This window comes from Poecilia mexicana, unplaced genomic scaffold (genome assembly GCF_051168715.1).
Source record: "Poecilia mexicana isolate PSO_F unplaced genomic scaffold, ASM5116871v1 scaffold_23, whole genome shotgun sequence".
In the NCBI taxonomy this organism is placed as follows: Eukaryota; Metazoa; Chordata; class Actinopteri; order Cyprinodontiformes; family Poeciliidae; genus Poecilia; species Poecilia mexicana.
The window spans coordinates 18,022,060-18,042,129 of NW_028263392.1; the positions used below are offsets into that span (position 1 = coordinate 18,022,060).

General features: G+C 49.9%; 1 protein-coding gene across 1 annotated transcript; it reads left to right on the top strand.

The window, feature by feature from the left end:
- The first annotated feature begins 122 nt into the window (after positions 1-122).
- On the top strand, positions 123-19,523 carry lrp6 (low density lipoprotein receptor-related protein 6). The gene is made up of 23 exons (XM_014985801.2): positions 123-643; positions 2,489-2,885; positions 3,052-3,249; positions 3,320-3,516; positions 3,640-3,774; positions 6,840-7,236; positions 7,306-7,477; positions 9,153-9,369; positions 10,100-10,389; positions 10,465-10,691; positions 10,764-10,948; positions 11,892-12,215; positions 12,291-12,493; positions 12,813-13,006; positions 13,146-13,336; positions 14,067-14,276; positions 14,772-14,897; positions 14,966-15,202; positions 15,408-15,518; positions 15,630-15,863; positions 15,931-16,067; positions 16,134-16,231; positions 17,350-19,523. Exons 1-23 carry the CDS (start codon positions 589-591, stop codon positions 17,639-17,641), a joined length of 4,827 nt encoding a protein of 1,608 aa, XP_014841287.1. The 5' UTR covers positions 123-588; the 3' UTR covers positions 17,642-19,523.
- Positions 19,524-20,070: the final 547 nt, after the last annotated feature.

The following is a 20,070-nucleotide window of genomic DNA, read 5'->3' on the forward strand; positions in this document are numbered from 1 at the left end:
GGTGGCAGCATCATGCTGTGGGTCGATTTACAGAACAGACAAAAACATCTCTGAACCTCCCTCCTTCAGGTTCGTGGTTAGGCCCCCCGCTCTCCCCCCTCCCCCACCTGTTGTGGCCCCCAGCTCTCGGCTCCAGGTGTTTTCAAAAGCGCCTCGGCCCCCAGAGGCTTCTCCTGCTCTTTTTCAGAGCCAGTTGGGGAGAAAAAGTAGTCCCTTCTGGTGGTTCGGACCGGATGCGCAGGTCTCTGCGGTTGCGGGCGGTTTGCGGTGTTTTTGTTGCGGCAGTGTGCAGTCCGTGTGCGGCAGAACAACAATAGAAAGCGGAGGAGGAGGAGCACCAGCGGCACCAGCGGCTTCTGGCAGCGGAGCGACACCGACGATCCTGCGGGACGATATGAGACTTTGGATCGGACTCTTAAGCGAACAGAAGCGTGTGATGGAAGCTGGAAGGATCCGAGTCTGATCGGAACCGAACCGAACCGGAGCGGAGCGTGTTTTTGTTGAGAGGAAGCGGCCGCAGCCATGATGGGAATGCTGGGAATCCTGCGCTGAGGATCCACGGCGGCTGGGCCCAGGATCGGGAGAAAGATGGGAATGTGTGTTCGGATCCTGCTGCTGTTGGGTTCCTGCTGGCTTGTCTCAGGTGAGGTTGTGGTTCTGGAGGTTCTGGCTGTTTGGACCGAGGGTGGCGGGGTTCCTGCTGGATTCGGGTTTTGTGTTTAGATTTCCAGGGCCTGTTAACATTAGCTGCTAGCTAACATCCAGTTTGTTCTGGAAAAGGCTTTTTCCTGGGTATTCTGCTCATAAATCCAGTTGTAGGTTCCGGTTCTGGGCGGGATGTGGGGTCTGGTTTGGGTTCTGGTTGGATTCGGGAGTTTGGGTTGATTATTTGGAGCAGAGAGGGAATGTGGGAAACAACAACAGGAGCTATTGAAGCTAGTTAGCATCAAAGCTAACAGGTTAGAGCTGCTAACCAACTAAGTAACTAGCTAGCTGCCTTTCAGCTGGTTAACCAGGGTAGGTTCTGGTTCTGATCCAAATATTATTACAGAGAAAAATCAGTTTTCCTGCAGAGCAACGAAACATTCCTGCAGAAACACTCAGACTGGATGCTTCCCTGGAAAACCCTCCAGGTATGGAGATTCATCTATAACCTGCAGATTGATGGGAAACGTGGAGGAAAACAGGAAAACATGGAGGAAAACAGGAAAACATGGAGGAAAACAGGAAAGTCTCAGCTGGGAATCATCAGCTCCATTAACTTTAATGCACAGCGGAATCACAGAATAACAGGAAGTCCAGGAAATATTCCCTGGAAAACCTCAGAAACAGAAATGCTTGAGTCTGGATTTAAAGGAGCAGACAGCTTTCCAGGTAGCTGAGGAGTTCTGGTTCTGGTTCACTGCAGCCTCTCAGCATGACAGAACCTCCACTGTGCTTCAGTGATGCTAGAAGGAAACCTGTTGCCTCCAGGTTCTGCCATGTTGGGAATTTTGGGCTTTTTCCACATTTTCTTCATTAAATCACCAGAACCGGTGGTTGTGATGGATCCCCCAGGTTGTGAGCTGCTCTTTTTAGACTCCAACACTAAGCTGAAATATTATCTTATTTTATTGAATAACTTTATTGGTGCTGAAATCTCCTCCTGGTACCAAAGATCCAGTTTTTAACAGATAAACTATTCCCACTTTGTTTTATTTATTGTTTTTGGTTGCTTTTTTTAATTTTTTTGGGAAATAAAGGTTGACATCTATCATACTGTTTTTCTTTTATTGTGATAAATTTCCTACTATAACAAGAATTTGAACCTTTTATTGTCTCAGTAAATTCAGGTGAAAGATAAACAGAACCGTCTGTATTGTCAGGATTATTTTACTACTTTTTATGATGTGTGTTTAAATACATTATTGATCAATTAAAAAATAGTCTTGACTAAATGCAGTTATTGTGAGCAGTTTAAATGAAACCGGAGTCCAAAGGAAACAGAAATATGTTTGTGTTTTCAGTTATAAATTGTTCTTATTGCTACTTTTGTCATTATAGCAGTAAAACACATTATAATAATACTTTTTTTTTTAACAAAATTAAACCTTAGGAGAACTTTATTTATTATACTTTTATCAATATATTTCTTTAAAATTAGGAATGCACTGTTATTAATATTAGTTCTGCTGATTTTCCCGATAACCAGTATTTACTGATATTATGCATATTTCACTTCCGCTTCAACTCTTTTGGGGAAAAAATGACCAGAAACAAAAAGCAAGAGAAAAATAAATATCTGTTGTTCATATCGGCTCAGTTTGATTTATCGGACCGATACGGCGCCGATATGTCGCGCATCTCAACTTAAAATGGTCTCCAAACGCTGTTTTGATTTATCTCAGTAATTATTCATTCTCCATTAGTTCTGAAACCGGGTTCGGGTCCTGGTTTGGTTCCGTTTCCACTTCCTGTCTTCCTGCTAACACTTCCTGTGTGTCACCAGGCGAGCCGCTGCTGCTGTACGCCAACCGGCGGGACCTGCGCCTGGTGGACGCGGCTCGCGACAAGGCCAACGCCACGGTGGTGGTGGGCGGCCTGGAGGACGCCGCCGCCGTGGATTACGTCTACGCCCAGGGCCTCATCTACTGGAGCGACGTCAGCGAGGAGGCCATCAAACGGACCTCCTTCAACCGGACCGGCGCCGGCGCCCCCCAGACCGTGGTGCCGGGCCTGGTCGCGCCGGACGGCCTGGCCTGCGACTGGCTGGGCCTCAAGCTGTACTGGACCGACTCGGACACCAACCGGATCGAGGTGGCCGAGCTGGACGGGTCGCTGAGGAAGGTTCTGTTCTGGCAGGAGCTGGACCAGCCCAGAGCCATCGCCCTGGACCCGGAGCGAGGGTGAGTCCAGACGGTTCTGCTGCTGCTAAACAGCCTGGAAGTATCCGGAGTAGAGTCGGATCAGAACCACGTTTCTGTTCATTAGATGTGAAGGAAATGGACCCGGTGATCCCAGTGGTTCTGGTTCTGGGTTGTCCCCATGGTCTCAGCTGTGTGTCGTCCTCAGGTTCATGTACTGGACGGACTGGGGCGATGTCCCAAAGATCGAGCGGGCCGGGATGGACGGGACCAACCGGTCCCTGCTGGTGGACCAGGACATCCACTGGCCCAACGGGCTGACAGTCGACTACGGCCAGCAGAAGCTGTACTGGGCCGACGCCAAGCACAACTTCATCCACCGCTGCAACCTGGACGGCTCCTCCAGGTACCAGCTGCCAGGTCTGAGGCGGTTCTGCCGGGCCCGGACCCAGTCTGATGTGTGTGCTGTGTTGCAGAGAGGTGGTGGTTAAAGGGGAGCTGCCTCACCCCTTCGCCCTCACCCTGTATGAGGACACTCTGTTCTGGACCGACTGGAACACGCACTCCATCCACTCCTGCAGGAAGCAGACGGGCCGGGAGCAGCGCGTCGTCCACTCCCACATCTTCTCCCCGATGGACCTGCACGTCTTCAGCCCCAAGAGGCAGCCCGTCTGTGAGTCTCAGCCGCCGGCAGGGTCTCGTATCGACTGTCTCTGTTGCATATCTGGACCCGTCCAGACCTGCTACACTCTCCTCCCGGCCGGTTCTGACCCATTTCCATGTCACTGTATTGCAGCGCGGAGCAGCCCCTGCTCCCATGGCAACGCGGGATGCTCCCACCTCTGCCTGCTGTCCCCGACCCGGCCCTTCTACCGCTGTGCCTGTCCCACCGGAGTCCAGCTGCTGGAGGACGGACAGACCTGCAGAGACGGTGAGGAAGGCCACCATCATCACCACCATCATCACCATCATCACCATCATCATCATCATCAATCACATTTTATTTGTATAGCAAATTTCAGCAGCAAGGCATTTCAAGGTCCTTTACATAATTAATGAAAAAAATAAGAACAGCATGACATTGAATAAACAGTAAGAAAGAGAAAGAGATTTTGAAAAAAAAGAAAAAGATTAAAAAAGATTTAAAAAAAAAAAGATAAAAACAAACTTTTGTTACGGTATTTAAGCGCCTGGCGTCGCCGGACTCCGCCGTCCGTTTAACACAGGTATTATCCAGGTATTATCCAGGTATTTTCCAGGTATTATCCAGGTATTTTCCAGGTATTATCCAGGTATTATCCAGGTATTTTCCAGGTATTATCCAGGTATTTTCCAGGTATTATCCAGGTATTATCCAGGTATTTTCCAGGTATTATCCAGGTATTATCCAGGTATTTTCCAGGTATTATCCAGGTATTATCCAGGTATTTTCCAGGCCCCGTCGCCTGACTGGACGAAATTTACAGATTTTTAGTCAAAACGCCTTTTGACAAGGATTCTCACACCTCAGAGTTTTAGTTAAAACGCCATTTAAAAGAAATTAATAAATAGATCAAAAATAAAGATAAAAACATCGAAGACATCAAACTCACAGTCTAACCCTAATTTAGCCATAATCAACTCTAACCAGGTGGGTTTTAAGTTGAGATTTAAAGGCTCTCAGTGTTTCAGCTGTTCCAAATCTGTGGTGCATAGAAGCTGAATGCTGCTTCTCCTCGTTTGGTTCTGGTTCTGGGGATGCAGAGCAGAACCAGAAGATCTGAGGGGTCTAGACGGTTGTTACAGCAATAACAGATCTTTAATGTATTGTGGTGCTAAACCGTTCAGTGATTTATAAACTAACAGTATTTTAAAGTCTATCCTCTGAGCTACAGGGAGCCAGTGTAGGGACTTTAAAACTGGTGTTATGTCTCCATCTTCCTGGTTTTAGTGAGATCAGCAGCAGCAGCTTCTGGATCAGCTGCAGCTGTTTGATTGATTTATTAGTCAGACCTTGAAGACGCTGTTGCAGGAATCAATGCGGCTGAAGATAAACGCATGGATGAGTTTCTCTAGATCTCACTGAGACATCAGTCCTCTGATCCTGGAGAACAACAGAACCAGCACTGTGGTTCTCCCACTGTCTGTATTTATATGGATGTCATTGAACACTTTGACTAGGCCGTCTCCGTGCTGTGGTGAGCACGAAAACCAGACTGGAAGGAGTCAAAGCGATTCATTATTGTTAGGAAGTTATTTAATTGTTTAAAAACTGCTTTTTCAATAACTTTGCTGATGAATGGGAGGTCAGAGGTCGGCCTGTAATCCTGCAGTAGTGATTTGTCTAGATTGTTCTTTTTTATCAGTGGTTTGATAACTGCTGTTTTCAAAGTCTGGGATAAAACACCTGAAGAGAGCGATGAGTTACTATTTGGATCAGATCATTAATAACAGGCAGGACTTTCTTAAAGAAATGTGTGGGTAGGACATCCAGACAGCAGGAACTGGAGCTTAATTGACTTATAATTTCTTCTAGGGTTTTATAATGAAGTAGCTGAAATTGGGTCATTTTTCCTGCATTTGTTTTGTTTGGGCACAGCATTGGTACTGGCTTTGGAGAGGATGTCCAGATTAATCCTCTGATCTTTTTAATTTTCTCTGAAAAGAAACTGGAAAACTTGTTGCAGGCGGCATTAGATTCAAGTTCAGGTGGTAACGTCATAGGAGGGTTTGTGAGCCTGTCAACAGTAGCAAACAGAGCTGGAGCATTGTTAAGGTTTTGTTTATGACATCTGCACCATCATCACCATAAGGCCCTGGCCTGGTCTCAGTCTGTCTCAGAGAAGGAAACCAAATGTCAGGCGGTCAGAAATCGTTAGTTATTCTGAAAAACTTTATTTGTGACAATGATCAGTTTGAACTGGAAGCTGCTGCAGCCTGGTGGTTCTGGACCTGGTCCGGTTGGTTTTGAACCCGGTCCGGTTGGGTCTGGACCCGGTCCGGTTGGGTTGGCGGTCCGGTTGGGTTGGACCTGGTCCGGTTGGTTTTGATCCCGGTCCAGTTGGTTTTGAACCCGGTCCGGTTGGGTCTGGACCCGGTCCGGTTGCTTGTTTGTTGGTTCTGATCCGAACCGTTTGCAGAATTTCTCCCAGCTTGCAGATTGAGTCGATGGAGACGTTTGGAGCCAGACTTTGTTCTCCTCTGATCTGGAAGCGGCCGGCGCTGGGCCGACCTGCCGTTTCCGTGGCAACCCATCCCTCCCCCACCCGTCTCTTTTGAAGCACGGCCCCTCCCTCTGGCTCCTCTGTTTACATTTTTCGGTGGGAAGCCGGCCTCGGGGGCGGAGCTCCCGGACAAAGCCGCCTTTCAGGCCGTTGTTGTGGCTCCGTGGTGGGAATGTGGCGGCGGCGTTCCAGGACCAGGAAGTCCTCCCAGCTCTGCACTGGGAACGGGCTGAAGGTCCAGCAGGAAAACTGGGAAAACTCACAGAAACTTCTGGACAGTTTGTAGTTTAGTTTTTATCAGGAACCAGATATTTATTCTCAGGTTACTTTATTTTATGTTTAAGTATTTAAATCAGGGCTGCAGCACACAGTTATATCAGTAATCAATTATTTAGAGGATTAATCAGGAAAATGTACCGAATTTTCATTTAACCACTTATGTATTACACAGAAAAAAATTTAATTCCTTTTTTATATGAGAAAATAAACATTGTGTTGACTAAAACAGCTTTCCTTTAACGAACACCTGATAGTTTATAGATTGATTCATTTTAGTAATAACTAATAATTATTATTGTTTCCAGATTGTGGACCAGCCACAGGCCTGTTCAACCATAAATGTTTTATTTTGTCTTCCTGCTCAGTAAACCGTTACAGACTGATCGATTACTGAATTAGTTCAGTAATTGATTAATCGATTCACCCCTGATTCTGATCAATATTTGATTATTTATTTTATTGTTTTTTTAGTGGCTGTGATAATGACTCCTGGTTGATGCTAACATGCTAACAGGTGCGACCCAGATGCTGCTGCTGGCCCGACGGACCGACCTGCGTCAGATCTCCCTGGACACGCCCGACTTCACCGACGTCATCCTGCAGGTGGGCGACATCCGGCACGCCATCGCCATCGACTACGACCCGGTGGACGGATACGTCTACTGGACAGACGACGACGTGAAGGCCATCCGGCGTGCGCGCCTGGACGGCGGCGACGCCCAGTTCGTGGTCACCTCCCAGGTCAGCCACCCAGACGGCATCGCGGTGGACTGGATCGCCCGGAACCTGTACTGGACCGACACGGGGACGGACCGCATCGAGGTGACCCGACTGGACGGAACCATGAGGAAGATCCTGATCTCCGAGGACCTGGACGAGCCCAGAGCCATTGTCCTGGACCCGGTGGCCGGGTGAGTCCCGCCGCCGGCCCGCTGGACCCTCCGTTGGACGGCTCCGTGACGGTTCTGTTTGACCCGCAGGTACATGTACTGGACGGATTGGGGCGAGGTTCCGAAGATCGAGCGGGCCGACCTGGACGGGCTGGAGCGGCTGGTGATGGTGAACACGTCGCTGGGCTGGCCCAACGGCCTGGCGCTCGACTACGAGCAGCGGCAGATCTACTGGGGAGACGCCAAGACGGACAAGATCGAGGTCAGTTTGGTTCTGGTTCCGGTTGTGCTCTGCATCAGAACCAGCAGGTTGATCCAGCAGCAGATCTTTATTCTGTTCAGTGATTTATAAACTACTGGGTGTAGAACTGGGCGGTGTAGAACCAGGTGGTGTAGAACCGGGCGGTGTAGAACCGGGTGGTGTAGAATCAGGCGGTGTAGAACCAGGCGGTGTAGAACCGGGTGGTGTAGAATCGGGCGGTGTAGAACCGGGCGGTGTAGAACCGGGTGGTGTAGAATCAGGCGGTGTAGAACCAGGCGGTGTAGAACCGGGTGGTGTAGAATCGGGCGGTGTAGAACCGGGTGGTGTAGAATCAGGCGGTGTAGAACCGGGTGGTGTAGAACCGGGTGGTGTAGAACCGGGCGGTGTAGAACCGGGCGGTGTAGAACCGGGCGGTGTAGAACCGGGCGGTGTAGAACCGGGCGGTGTAGAACCGGGCGGTGTAGAATCGGGCGGTGTAGAACCGGGCGGTGTAGAGCCAGGTGGTGTCTCTACCCTCCTGGTTCTAGTCAGATCTCCAGCTGCAGCTTCTGGTCGTCAGTCTGACCTGCTGCAGGAATCAAACCACTAAATCCTGGATGAGTTTCTCTGGTCGGAGACTTTAGTCCTCTGGGCCTGAATGTCCTGCAGCTGCTAGAAGGACCACTGAGGAACAGAAGGGTCAGGGCAGAGGTCAGAGGTCAGCCTGATCTCTAGTTTCCAGATGGAAGAACTGAACCTGTGCCGACTCTAGATCTATAGTTCTAGATCTATAACTCCAGATTCTTCCTCTTTAGGACCAAAGATAACAACATGGTGAGTCCATCTACCAATCACGTTTAACTGCTAACAGCCAATCAGAGTGAGGAGTTCCCTACCAATCAGAACCAGGTGTTCTGGACCGGTCAGACCCGGTTCTGTAAGGCCCAGAGGAAAGATGGATGAGCTGGAAAAGAAAGAGCCATTTGCAAAGACTTCTGGGAGAAATCTGGAAACTTCAGGATCCATGACGGATCAGTCAGAAGTTCAGAATCATTTCTGATCTGGATTAAAAATGAAAAAGCTGTAAAAGTTTCCTGTTGGTTCTGGTTCTGGTCCAGAGTTGGAGACCTGCGGGGAGAAACCAGGCATTCAGGCTGGAAGCTTTGAAGACCCAGACTGATCTGGATCATATATCCGATCAGAACCGGTCCGTTCCGTTCAGCTCCCCTCCCCGCTCAGAACCACATCTGGATCTGATTGTGGTCCGGCTCTCCAGCTGTGGTCGGCTCTGTTTAGAACCGCGCTGCGGTCCGATCCGGCCGGCTGGGTCCGGCGCTCCCGATGGAAACTCCTTATTTATACTGCCAGACTGAGGAAGAGGAGGAGGAAGAAGAGGGCCGACCCGGCGGCAGCCAATCACAACGCTCCACGCCGCCGACCCACACATTCCTCCTGTTTCCAGAAGGATTATCAGAACCGGATCAGAACCAGGTTTTATCTTCTTGATCAGATTATTCTAGGTTATTATGAGGTGGTGACCTCATGAGGATGTGGGAAAGTTTTGGATCTGTGATGAATTTGGCACAAAAAACTAAAATCGTAATATTTCATTGGCTGGGTTTAAATCTGTTTTTTTAATTCTATGTTTTGTGTGTGTGGTGTGTGTGTGTGTGTGTGTGTGTGTGTGTGTGTGCAGGTGATGAACATGAACGGGACGGGCCGACGGGTGCTGGTGGAGGACAAACTTCCCCACATCTTTGGCTTCAGCCTGCTGGGCGACTTCGTCTACTGGACGGACTGGCAGCGTCGCAGCATCGAGCGCGTCCACAAACGCACCGCCGAGCGCGAGTTCATCATCGACCAGCTGCCCGACCTCATGGGCCTGAAGGCCACGCACCTGCACCGCGCCGCCGGTGAGTCTGCTGATGTCACAAGGGGGCGGGGCCTAGCCCGGAAGCAGCATCTTTCTTTTCTTCCCTTCTTCTTCTTTATTTGGTGTACATTAGCACCACCTAGTGGTGGGGAAAGAAGAATGGCAATACTGTTCAAATATGTTTAATTTGATGTGAATTATATCAGTTTCCAGATAAAAGGTGAATAAAGTTTAACTCCACTTCAGCTCCACCTCTCTCCGTTAACCTGCAGCTTAACGTGATTGGACAGTGTCAGCACTGTGACCTTTGAACCTTCTTAGAGACTGCCTGTTTCAGTGAACATTTTTATGACACTAGAGCGCTGAAATAAGCAATCTTATTGCCACATGGTTATTGTTTTTTTGCTGTATTTTTATTTTTGTTTATGAACTTCTGTCCTAGCTTTGTAACATTTATTAAAGAAAACGTTTTTACGTTTGTTCAAACTGTTTGAGTCGGATGGATCTCCCTGAGCTGCTACTTGACGAAATGAACCAAAAACAGCCAATCAGAGCCAAGAGGCGGGGCTTCTTGCTGTCAATCATCATGCTAAATGTGATAATGGTGGAGAAACAGTTTACTGTGACAGGAAAACTGTTTCTGCCATGCCAACTAGCCACAAGCATGCTAACTGCAGCGTAGCAGAGAGAAATGGGGAAGGGTCTGTTCTGGTTCTGGTTTTGTAGTTTTTGTTCTAGTTCTGGTTGTGACTGTGGTTCTGCCTGTGCAGGGACCAACCCGTGCGCTGACAGTAATGGCGGCTGCAGCCACCTGTGCCTGCACACGCCTCACGGCGTGCGGTGCGGCTGCCCGAACGGCCTGGAGCTGCTGGGCGACCTGCAGAGCTGCATCGTCCCGGAGGCCTTCCTGCTGTTCTCGCGCCACACCGACATCCGCCGCATCTCCCTGGAGACCAACAGCAACAACGTGGCTATCCCGCTCACCGGTGTCAAGGAGGCCTCCGCCCTCGACTTCGACATCACCGACAACCGCATCTACTGGACCGACATCACGCTCAAGGTGGGTCCAGGCCCGGCCTGAACCTCCAGAACCACCGGAACTGGCCTCTAACCTGTCCGCCCTCTGGTTCTGCAGACCATCAGCCGGGCCTTCATGAACGGCAGCGCGCTGGAGCACGTGGTCCAGTTCGGCCTGGATTACCCAGAAGGCATGGCGGTGGACTGGCTGGGCAAGAACCTGTACTGGGCCGACACCGGAACCAACCGCATTGAGGTGGCCAAGCTGGACGGGCAGCACCGCCAGGTTCTGGTCTGGAAGGACCTGGACAGCCCGCGGGCCCTGGCGCTGGACCCGGCTGAGGGGTGAGGCTCCACTTCTCCTGAGCCAGGTCCTGTTCCGACCCGGTTCCGTTTTGACCCTTTCCATCCCTGCAGGTACATGTACTGGACCGAGTGGGGGGGCAAGCCCAAGATCGACCGGGCTGCCATGGATGGAACCGGCCGCATCACGCTGGTGTCGAACGTGGGCAGGGCCAACGGACTCACCATCGACTACGCCGAGCGGCGCCTGTACTGGGCCGACCTGGACACCACGCTCATCGAGTCCTCTAACATGCTGGGTAAGGACCCGCAGAACCCGGACAGATCCTCCAGAAGCCCGGGGTCCAAACCCAGCAGGTGCTGCCCCGGGCTGAACCAGGGGAACCCGCTACTGGGTGCGGTTAAGGTTCTGGTAAAGTCTATGTAGCTCACCTGGGTTGGACCTTCAGAGAACTCGTATCAGGTTCTGCAGCTGGAGTCGGGTTTTTGGATTCAGCTGCTTTCGGATCAGTACTCGTTTTAGGATTGACCTGAGATTGTTTTTGAATTTCATGCCGTTAGTCTGGATTCTGGAAGGTACTGGACAGGTTTTAAACTGGTTCTCGGACTCGTCTGTGTGAATAGAAACTGGCTGATTTTCACAGAACCGATTGAACCCAGTTTGGTTCTGAACTGATTTCTGACTAGCTTTGGAAGGCCTAGATACTGTGTTCTAGAAGGTTCTGGACCGGTTTAAGACCTTTTTCCATTTACCTTAGCCTAGTGTTTGGCTCATAATGTTCTGTGTGAATGAAACGTACCATTGGACCCAGTTTGGTTCTGGACTGGTTTCAGACTAGCTTTGGATGGATTATAGCCAGTGGTTTTAGTATTGTTCTGGAAGGTACTGGACTGGTTTTTGGTGGGTCTAGACTGGTATCAGACTGGTGTTGGACTGGTTTTAATCTGGTGGTTTTAGTCTTGAATGTAGAAAGTATTCGACATTTTTTTGAATCGGTTCAAACTGGTATTGATCTGGTTTTGGAATGATTACATGCCCGTGATCCCAGTGTTGATTTTGAACTGGTTTTGGACAGGTACTGGACATGTTTTGGGGTTTAAGACTTGTGGACCATTTTCATTGCCTAGTCTTGGACTCATTACGCTCTGTGTGATCAAAAAACGGCTGTTATCGATCGAACCCGGTCTTGGTCTGGTTCTGGTTATGCTTTCGTCATGATTTTCCGATTTCTCGTCTTGCAGGCAAGGAGCGAGAGGTAATTGCTGACGACCTGCCTCATCCCTTTGGCCTCACCCAGTACCAGGACTACATCTACTGGACGGACTGGAGCCACCGCAGCATCGAGCGGGCCAACAAGACGAGCGGCCAGAACCGGACCCTGATCCAGGGCCACCTGGACTACGTGATGGACATCCTGGTGTTCCACTCGTCCCGGCAGGCCGGCTGGAATGCCTGTGCCTCCACCAATGGCCACTGCTCCCACCTGTGCCTCGCCGTGCCCAGCAGTTTCGTCTGTGGATGCCCCGCCCACTTCTCCCTCAATCGCGACAACAAGACGTGCAGCGGTGAGCCACCCGGACTCGGCCGCGACCTGGACGGGTTTTGTTCAGGTCTCTGATCTGTCTGCTTGTCACCTGCAGCTCCCACGGCGTTCCTGCTGTTCAGTCAGAAGGCGGCCATCAACCGCATGGTGATCGACGAGCAGCAGAGCCCCGACATTGTCCTGCCCATTCAGAACCTGAAGAACGTCCGGGCCATTGACTACGACCCGCTGGACAAGCAGCTGTACTGGATCGACTCCAAGCAGAACGTCATTCGCCGCGCCCAGGAGGACGGCAACCAGGTGGGGAGGCTGACCCGACCGAATCGACTTTGCTCCAACTCCTTTGGGTTCTGATGGTTAGTTTAGGGAGGTTGGAGACCCAACGAGCCCTGCTGAAGCGGGAAGGGTTTGTATGGATTAGCATTAGCGTTATGCTAACAAGAGCAACATTAGCTTTAAATAAACCACAGCAATTTTCACAACTGATTATCAGCTAAGAATAAGTAGCTGATGAAGAGAAAAAGTAAATAATGAAAATGAACAGCACAGAAGCTAACACTAATATATTGGAAGGTCCTGATCCAGTTGGCCGTGTTCTATCTGGTTCTGGTTCTGTTAGAGTGTGACGGTGGTGTCCAGCTCCCTTCTCGGACCATTTGATCTCAGCATCGACATCTTCAGCCGCTTCATCTACTGGACCAGCGAGGTGACCAATGTCATCAATGTGACCCGGACGGATGGCAGTCGGGTCGGCGTGGTTCTACGGGGTGAGCACGACAAGCCGCGGGCCATCGTGGTGAACCCAGAGAGAGGGTGAGTCCAAGTGGTTCTCCCAGTGCTGGGACCTGGGTCTGTGCTAACAGAACCTGCATAAGTGACCTGTTTGTTAGCAATGGGTGTTAGCACTGGGCTAACAAACAGGTCACTCATGCTAGCAGAACCTGTTCCGCAGGTACATGTACTTCACCAACCTGCAGGACCGCTCACCCAAGATTGAGCGGGCGGCACTGGATGGGACGGAGCGCGAAGTTCTGTTCTTCAGCAACCTGGGAAAACCCGTGGCGCTGGCTGTGGACAATGAGGCGGGGAAGCTGTTCTGGGTTGACTCAGATCTGCGCCGCATTGAGAGCAGCGACCTGTCAGGTGAGTTCTGTTAAAGACCCGACTGGAAGCAGAATCTGACCGGAAGCAGGACCCGACCGGAAGCAGAATCTGACAGGAAGCAGAACCCGACAGGAAGCCATCCTGGACTTACCTGCTGCTACCATTCAGCCTGCTGGAAACCATGATCTTTTTTCCAGATGGCGAAAAAAGCTTAGATGTAGAAATTTCTGAAGACTCACTGAGATAAATTTGATATTTTAGTTTCAGTTGGTGCCCCCTGCAGGCCATCCAGAGAAACAGTAGTGTGTCCATTGAGACAAAAACTAAAAGAAAAGAAGATACTTTGGTGTTGAGATATAAATCTCGCAGGTTTTTTTAATCTCATTAAAATGAGAAACTTCTCCTGCATTTATTTCCTAGTTCTGTCAGAGGAACATGAATCCTGATGTTCTCTAAAGCTAGAGAGGCTATGGGTTTTCCTCCACGAGTGAAGAGGATGACTGGATCAATAAAATACTTATTTCTGTCATTTCTAACCTTTCCATACAGAAGTCAAAGAATGTTGAAAAACTGAACAAAAGAATACTGAACTTTATCCCAGAAATATAAGAAAGCTCATTCTGATCATTCTGAGCTCAGGTTAAAGGTGTGTTTAATGGTGTCCCTCCCTTCTCCCTCCTGCCTCCTCTCCCGTTTTGTTGCCTTTGTTCCTGAAGTTCTCGCCCTTGTTTTTTTCTCCCTGGTGCTTTTATTTTGGTGAGCACTGCAGGAGCGAATCGGATCGTGATCGCGGACTCAAACATCCTGCAGCCAGTGGGCCTGACGGTGTTCGGGAACCACCTGTACTGGATCGACAAGCAGCAGCAGATGATCGAACGGATCGACAAGACGACGAGGGAGGGCCGCACCAAGGTGCAGGCGCGGGTCGCCTACCTGAGCGACATCCACGCCGTGCACGAGATCGACATGCACGAGTACAGTGAGTCCACCGCCGCCAGCGGAACGTAGACTGACCTACCAGCTAAGTGTCCAAAATTAGTCTAAGACTGTCCAGAACCAAGCCCAGAATAAAACATCCTCAAATTCAAAACCTGAGTCTAAATTAAATTCTCTAAAGACGTCTCAAACCCAAAACCAGTTCCCAGCTGAAAACTAGTCCAGTCCCAAACTGAGTCCAGAACCAGTCCAGAATCAGTTTAAAAACCGGTTTTAGACTGAAAACATTTCCACAGTCAATCTTAGACCAGTCCACCACAAAAATGACAGAAAAGCCTGAAATGTCTGAAACTTCAGGACCTTCAAAAACTGAGGCTAGAGCCAGTCTAGACCAGAATAACAGTTTTTGAGTAGTTTTCTAGCTGAAATGATCTTACAGCAATCTAGACCAAAGCTAAAGCCAGTCCAGAAGCAAACAAGACAAACCTGAGTTCTGGTTTATCTGGATTCAGCTCTAACTTCCTGTTTCCTCCTGCAGGAAACCATCCGTGCACCCGGGACAACGGCGGCTGCTCCCACATCTGCATCGTGAAGGGCGACGGAACCACGCGCTGCTCCTGCCCCGTCCACCTGGTGCTGCTGTCTGACGAGCTCACCTGTGGAGGTGAGTCCGACGCTCCGCCACCACGCCGCCGGTGGCGACCCATTGACCCGTCCTCTCTCTCCCCTCAGAACCGCCCACCTGCTCACCCGACCAGTTCGCCTGCGTCTCCGGAGAGGTGGACTGCATCCCCAACACCTGGAGGTGCGACGGCTTCGCCGAGTGCGACGACCACAGCGACGAGAAGGAATGTCCCGTCTGCTCCGAGTCCGAGTTCCAGTGCGACAGCCGGCAGTGCGTGGGGCAGAGCGAGCGCTGCAACGGGGAGGTCAACTGCCAGGACGGGTCCGACGAGAACAAGTGTGAAGGTGATCCAGGTCCAGTCCAGATCCAGAGGCCATGAAACCAGTTCTCAACTATACAACCGTCAGTCCAGTCTAAAACTGGGCCGAAACCAGTCCAGAAGCAAAAGCAGGAATAAACCTCAATAGAAACTGACATGTCTGAACCTTTATCCCAGATGTGGGAATGTCTCCCAGTTCTGGTTCTGATGTGTTCTGGTTCTGTTCCCAGTCCGGTGTCCGGCGGACCAGTTCTCCTGCGCCAACAGCCAGTGCATCGGGATCCACAAGAAGTGCGACCACAACACGGACTGCAGCGACAACTCGGACGAGATGGACTGCTGTGAGTCTGGTTCTGACCCGGTCCTGACCTGACTCTGACCCCGATCTGACTCTACTCTGACACGGTCCTGACCGGTTCTCGTGGTCTCTTTGTGCCGACGCTCTCCTGTAGTTACAGATCCGCCGGAGCTGCCGGCGCCGACCAACAGCACCATCAGCTCCATCGTTGCCGTGGTGATGGCGCTGTTCGTGGTGGGCGCCATCTACTTTGTGTGCCAGCGCGTCCTCTGCCCCCACATGAAGGACGACGGCGAGACGGTCGCCAACGACTTCGTGGTCCACGGCCAGGCCTCGGTGCCGCTCGGATACGTGCCGCACCCCGGGTCGCTGTCCAGCTCGCTGCCAGGTGAGACGGGTCTCACCGGGGGGCGGGGCCGGTTCTGACCCGGTTCTGACCCGCTGTCTCTCTGCAGGTATGTCCAGAGGGAAGTCTGTGATTGGCTCCCTGAGCATCATGGGCGGCAGCAGCGGCCCTCCGTACGACCGCGCCCACGTCACCGGAGCGTCGTCCAGCAGCTCTTCCAGCACCAAGGGCACCTACTTCCCCCCGGTGAGACCCGACCTGTCCGGTTCTGGTTCTGGTTCTGGTTCTGGTCTCATGCTGTCTGTCTTCCAGATCCTGAACCCGCCGCCATCTCCCGCCACCGTCCGCTCCCAGTACACCCTGGAGTTCGGCTACTCCTCCAACAGCCCCTCCACCCATCGCTCCTACAGGTACTGACGGGCCGGGTCGGAACCACCAAACGGATCAGGGCAGGCCGCTATGGCATGCAGTTTTAATTCAGATTTCTGATTATATTCGGACTAAATGACGTCAGATTATTAAAGATTATCAAATTTGAGATGCCAGGAATTTATTTTTAGAAACAGATTAAACTAATAAAAACAAATAATGACTCTGGATTTAGTTCTGACTCGTCGTGATTCCTTTTAATTCCCCTTCGATAAATTAAAGAGATCCTGAATGACTTTAATCTAGACCAGTTTTCTATGCTGATATCTTGAATTGACGTTTTGACCAGTCAGAATGACGTCACTCATATCTGCAGTAATTATTATTTCTAGTCAAACTGTTCAGAATGTTTGTTGCCGCAGCAGCTTTTGCTCCTTAAAGCCGTTTTTAGGTGTAAATAACGTCTGCAGCGAAAACAACATCTTTGATATCTTGAATCATCATTCTGTCAAAACGTCCCAAATTTATGAAACAATTTAAAATGTCAATGAGAAATGAAACAATTTTTTGAAAACGCTCCATTTCCAGCTTGTCGCACTTTTTGCTCCTTAAATATTTCCAGATTTATGAAGCAGTTTTTATGGAAGCATTTTGCTGCCCGAGGTTGGAAATCAATTCAGGAGAAAAATCTTATTAGAACAGTGTATATGAGATGATGAATGACGGTAAAGTTTCTCGTTACAATATAAAGATCCAGTCCTCTGACTGATCCTGGGTTATTAAAGACCCATAAATCTGTTCACTCTCTCCTCACAGCTTCAGCCATTCTGACTGAAAACTGAACACATTTTGGGTTTAATAAGATGCAGATCTCATCTTAACATGTTTTTAAAATTTTACTGAATTTCATCTGAACGCTTCCACGCGTTTTTCGCCTTCTGCTGGCAGCTGTATGGGCAGCTCAGTGTCAGCACTATGGGGCCTTAATCACAGATGCTTGGCCACTCGGTGACGCCATCTTGAAAAGCATTTGATCCATTCAAACTAAATAAATCTTCAGCTGTTTTTCCTTCTGCTCAGAACGTGAAAGTCAGCTGATTTTATGTTAAATTAGCTTGCCATAGGTGGTGAACATAAACTGATGTTTTCATCCTTCCAGCTACCGGCCCTACACCTACCGCCACTTTGCCCCGCCCACCACGCCGTGCAGCACCGATGTCTGCGACAGCGACTACACGCCGGGCCGCCGGCCGCTCAAATCCGCCGCGAAGGGCTACACCAGCGACCTCAACTACGACTCGGAGCCGTTCCCACCGCCGCCCACGCCACGCAGCCAGTACCTGTCAGCGGAGGAGAACTGCGAAAGCTGCCCGCCGTCGCCGTACACGGAGCGCAGCTACTCCCACCACCTGTACCCGCCGCCGCCGTCCCCATGCACGGACTCCTCGTGAGCCAAGCCCCGCCCCCTCCCTGTATATAACAATTGTTGATATCCAAGGCGAAAAGAGAAAAGAAAAACGGGAAGAGACTGCGGCGGCGGCGGCGGCGCTGCTAAAAGGGAAGCGGAGGACGGCGAGCTGCAGAACATTTGTACAGAACAGAGAAATCATATTTATATATTTTCTATACTGATGATGATGATGATGATGATGCCATAGAGTTTGTAATTTGTACATTTTTAACAGAAGCTTTTATTAAACTCGCCACAGAGAAAAGTTGCCTTAAAGTCGAACAGGACCGCGGCGGCGCTGGCCAGTCGGACTTCTGATGCCAAATACAAGCAGCAGCCACAGGCCCCGCCCACTCTGGGGTCCTGGGGCGGGGCATCATAGTTTTGTCCCTGTTGGGCGTCCAACCACACGCTGGCCCCGCCCCCGCCTGTTCTCACGCCACGAGGAAGATCTGCTCCTCATCATCATCACAATCTGTGCCTGAGCAGTGCCACAGCTACATGTGCTTTTATTTTGAAATCCCCACTGACAGCTCTAGTATTTTTGTACCACATACTGTGTAGATACGTATTTATAAGCTATATAGAGAATCGATGTAAATGTCTCGCCTGCAGCTCTTCATTCCTCTTTTTTATTCCCTCCTTCTATTTTTCTACAGAATCGCTGACAATCTCACAACCTGTCCTCATTTTTACCGTCCTCAGCATCAGGACGCAGGGGTCGAAGGTCACTGAACCCCTGAACCCAGTCCCAGTCAGAACCGCACCAGCACCAGTCCTGACAATCTCTAGCAGGTCTGACCAGAACCGAGGAGGTCCTGCTCAGACCTGAGAAAGCACAAAGAACCCAGGGCAGCTGGACGGGTTGGAGCTCCGCCCCCTCACAGAAAGCTCTGATTGGCTGATTACATGGAGTCCTTAACAAGCTTTTAAACATGAAGACCAAAATCTGACCAGCGTGTTTTTTCAACGCTGTTTGGCTCTTTCCTGTCTCCTTACGGCCTTGATACTTATTCACAGTCTGCTGCCAGTCCAGAACCTCTAAGGCCTCCACAAAACGTCTTGGCATGCAGGACTTCCATATACCTTAAATACGTCCTTTTGGGTCGCCTGACTCTGGCAGTGCGGGGTCTCTGAACATCACACCCAGTTTCTGTCTGTCCTTGGTCTCCATATTGCCACATTACCAAGTTTTTGGCATTTGGAAGCTCCCATACAGCTCAGACATTCAGTTTTTTACCAGCCTGAGTGTCTGTGACCTGAGGTCTGGTACTGCATGACCACATAGTGTCTGACCATCCCAAGTCTTTGTACTTCCTCCACATTTATTTTTTGACCATCCTGGGTCTCCTTACCTACTTAACATTTAACTCTTGGCCTTTCTGAGCCTCCATACATCCTCCATGTTCCATTTGGAGTTCTTCTGAGCCTTCGTACAGCCTCCAAATGTAGGTTCTTAACCATTCCGTTTTCTTCATTCAGTTTTCGATCCTCCTGTTTCACCATACCTCCTCCACAATCAGTTTTTGGCCCCTCTGAGCCTCCATTCCTCCTCCATGCGTCCTCAGACAATGTTGCCTGTATTTCTGCCCTGCTCCTCTACATGTGCTCTCTTCTGGCGGAAAAGTTCTCATTTCTGCACTTTAGACGGTTTTCTTGTCTGATTTTATTCGGTACCAAGTGACTGAAGCTGAGGCGATGCTAGAGTCTGCTCTGCACCGTCGGTTTTTAAAATCTGGGACATCAGATGTGAACAAAAGTCTTTAAAAACCTCTTTAAGCTGAACTGGAATCAAACCTGTGATCTGATTTTAAAAGCCACTAATGAACCATCTGAGGGAAATAAGTCAATTACAGTGAAATAAATGAGAACTGTTGATTTGATCCTGGTGTTTGTGTTTTTATCTGAAATGTTTTTCACAGATTTCCACCAAATTACTCTCTGTCGGGTTTTGGAGGATTTTCTGTTTGCTGAGTTTCCGGACAGATTACGGATGAAGACTAAATGATGATGATTTGCTCATTGATCCTGCAGACCCTCTTCCGGCCTGCAGGTGGTGCTGTGGGACAGAGAGGACAGTAGAGGCTCGCAGGAAGTAGAAAGGTGGACGGTGGGTTCGGCTCCAGCTGCCGCTATCAGCTCGTTACTCATCAGATGCTGATTCTGTTTTTGTTAAATATAAACTGAGTGAACTTTTCCTGCAAAGTCCGAGTGCTGATTTCACACCAACACGGCAGAATTAATCAAACATTTAAACCAAAAGTTTCCATTTCAACTGAGCAGGAATGTTTGGAATGTGAAAATATTAAATATTTGAATCTACAAACCTGAGTTATTTTCGGTTCAATTTTATTCAGAAAGAATCAAGCTGAGGAAGAACAGTTCTCCAGCTGAATGCCTGTTCAGAATGAGCTTTGCAGGTTTTGTTCT

Bases quoted from the DNA above. Each gene is read 5' to 3' on its own strand.
- lrp6 (XM_014985801.2), top strand. From the start codon at position 589: ATGGGAATGTGTGTTCGGATCCTGCTGCTGTTGGGTTCCTGCTGGCTT. The intron at 15,203-15,407 runs GTGATCCAGGTC...TTCTGTTCCCAG, and splicing joins CGACGAGAACAAGTGTGAAG to TCCGGTGTCCGGCGGACCAG. The intron at 15,864-15,930 runs GTGAGACGGGTC...GTCTCTCTGCAG, and splicing joins GCTGTCCAGCTCGCTGCCAG to GTATGTCCAGAGGGAAGTCT.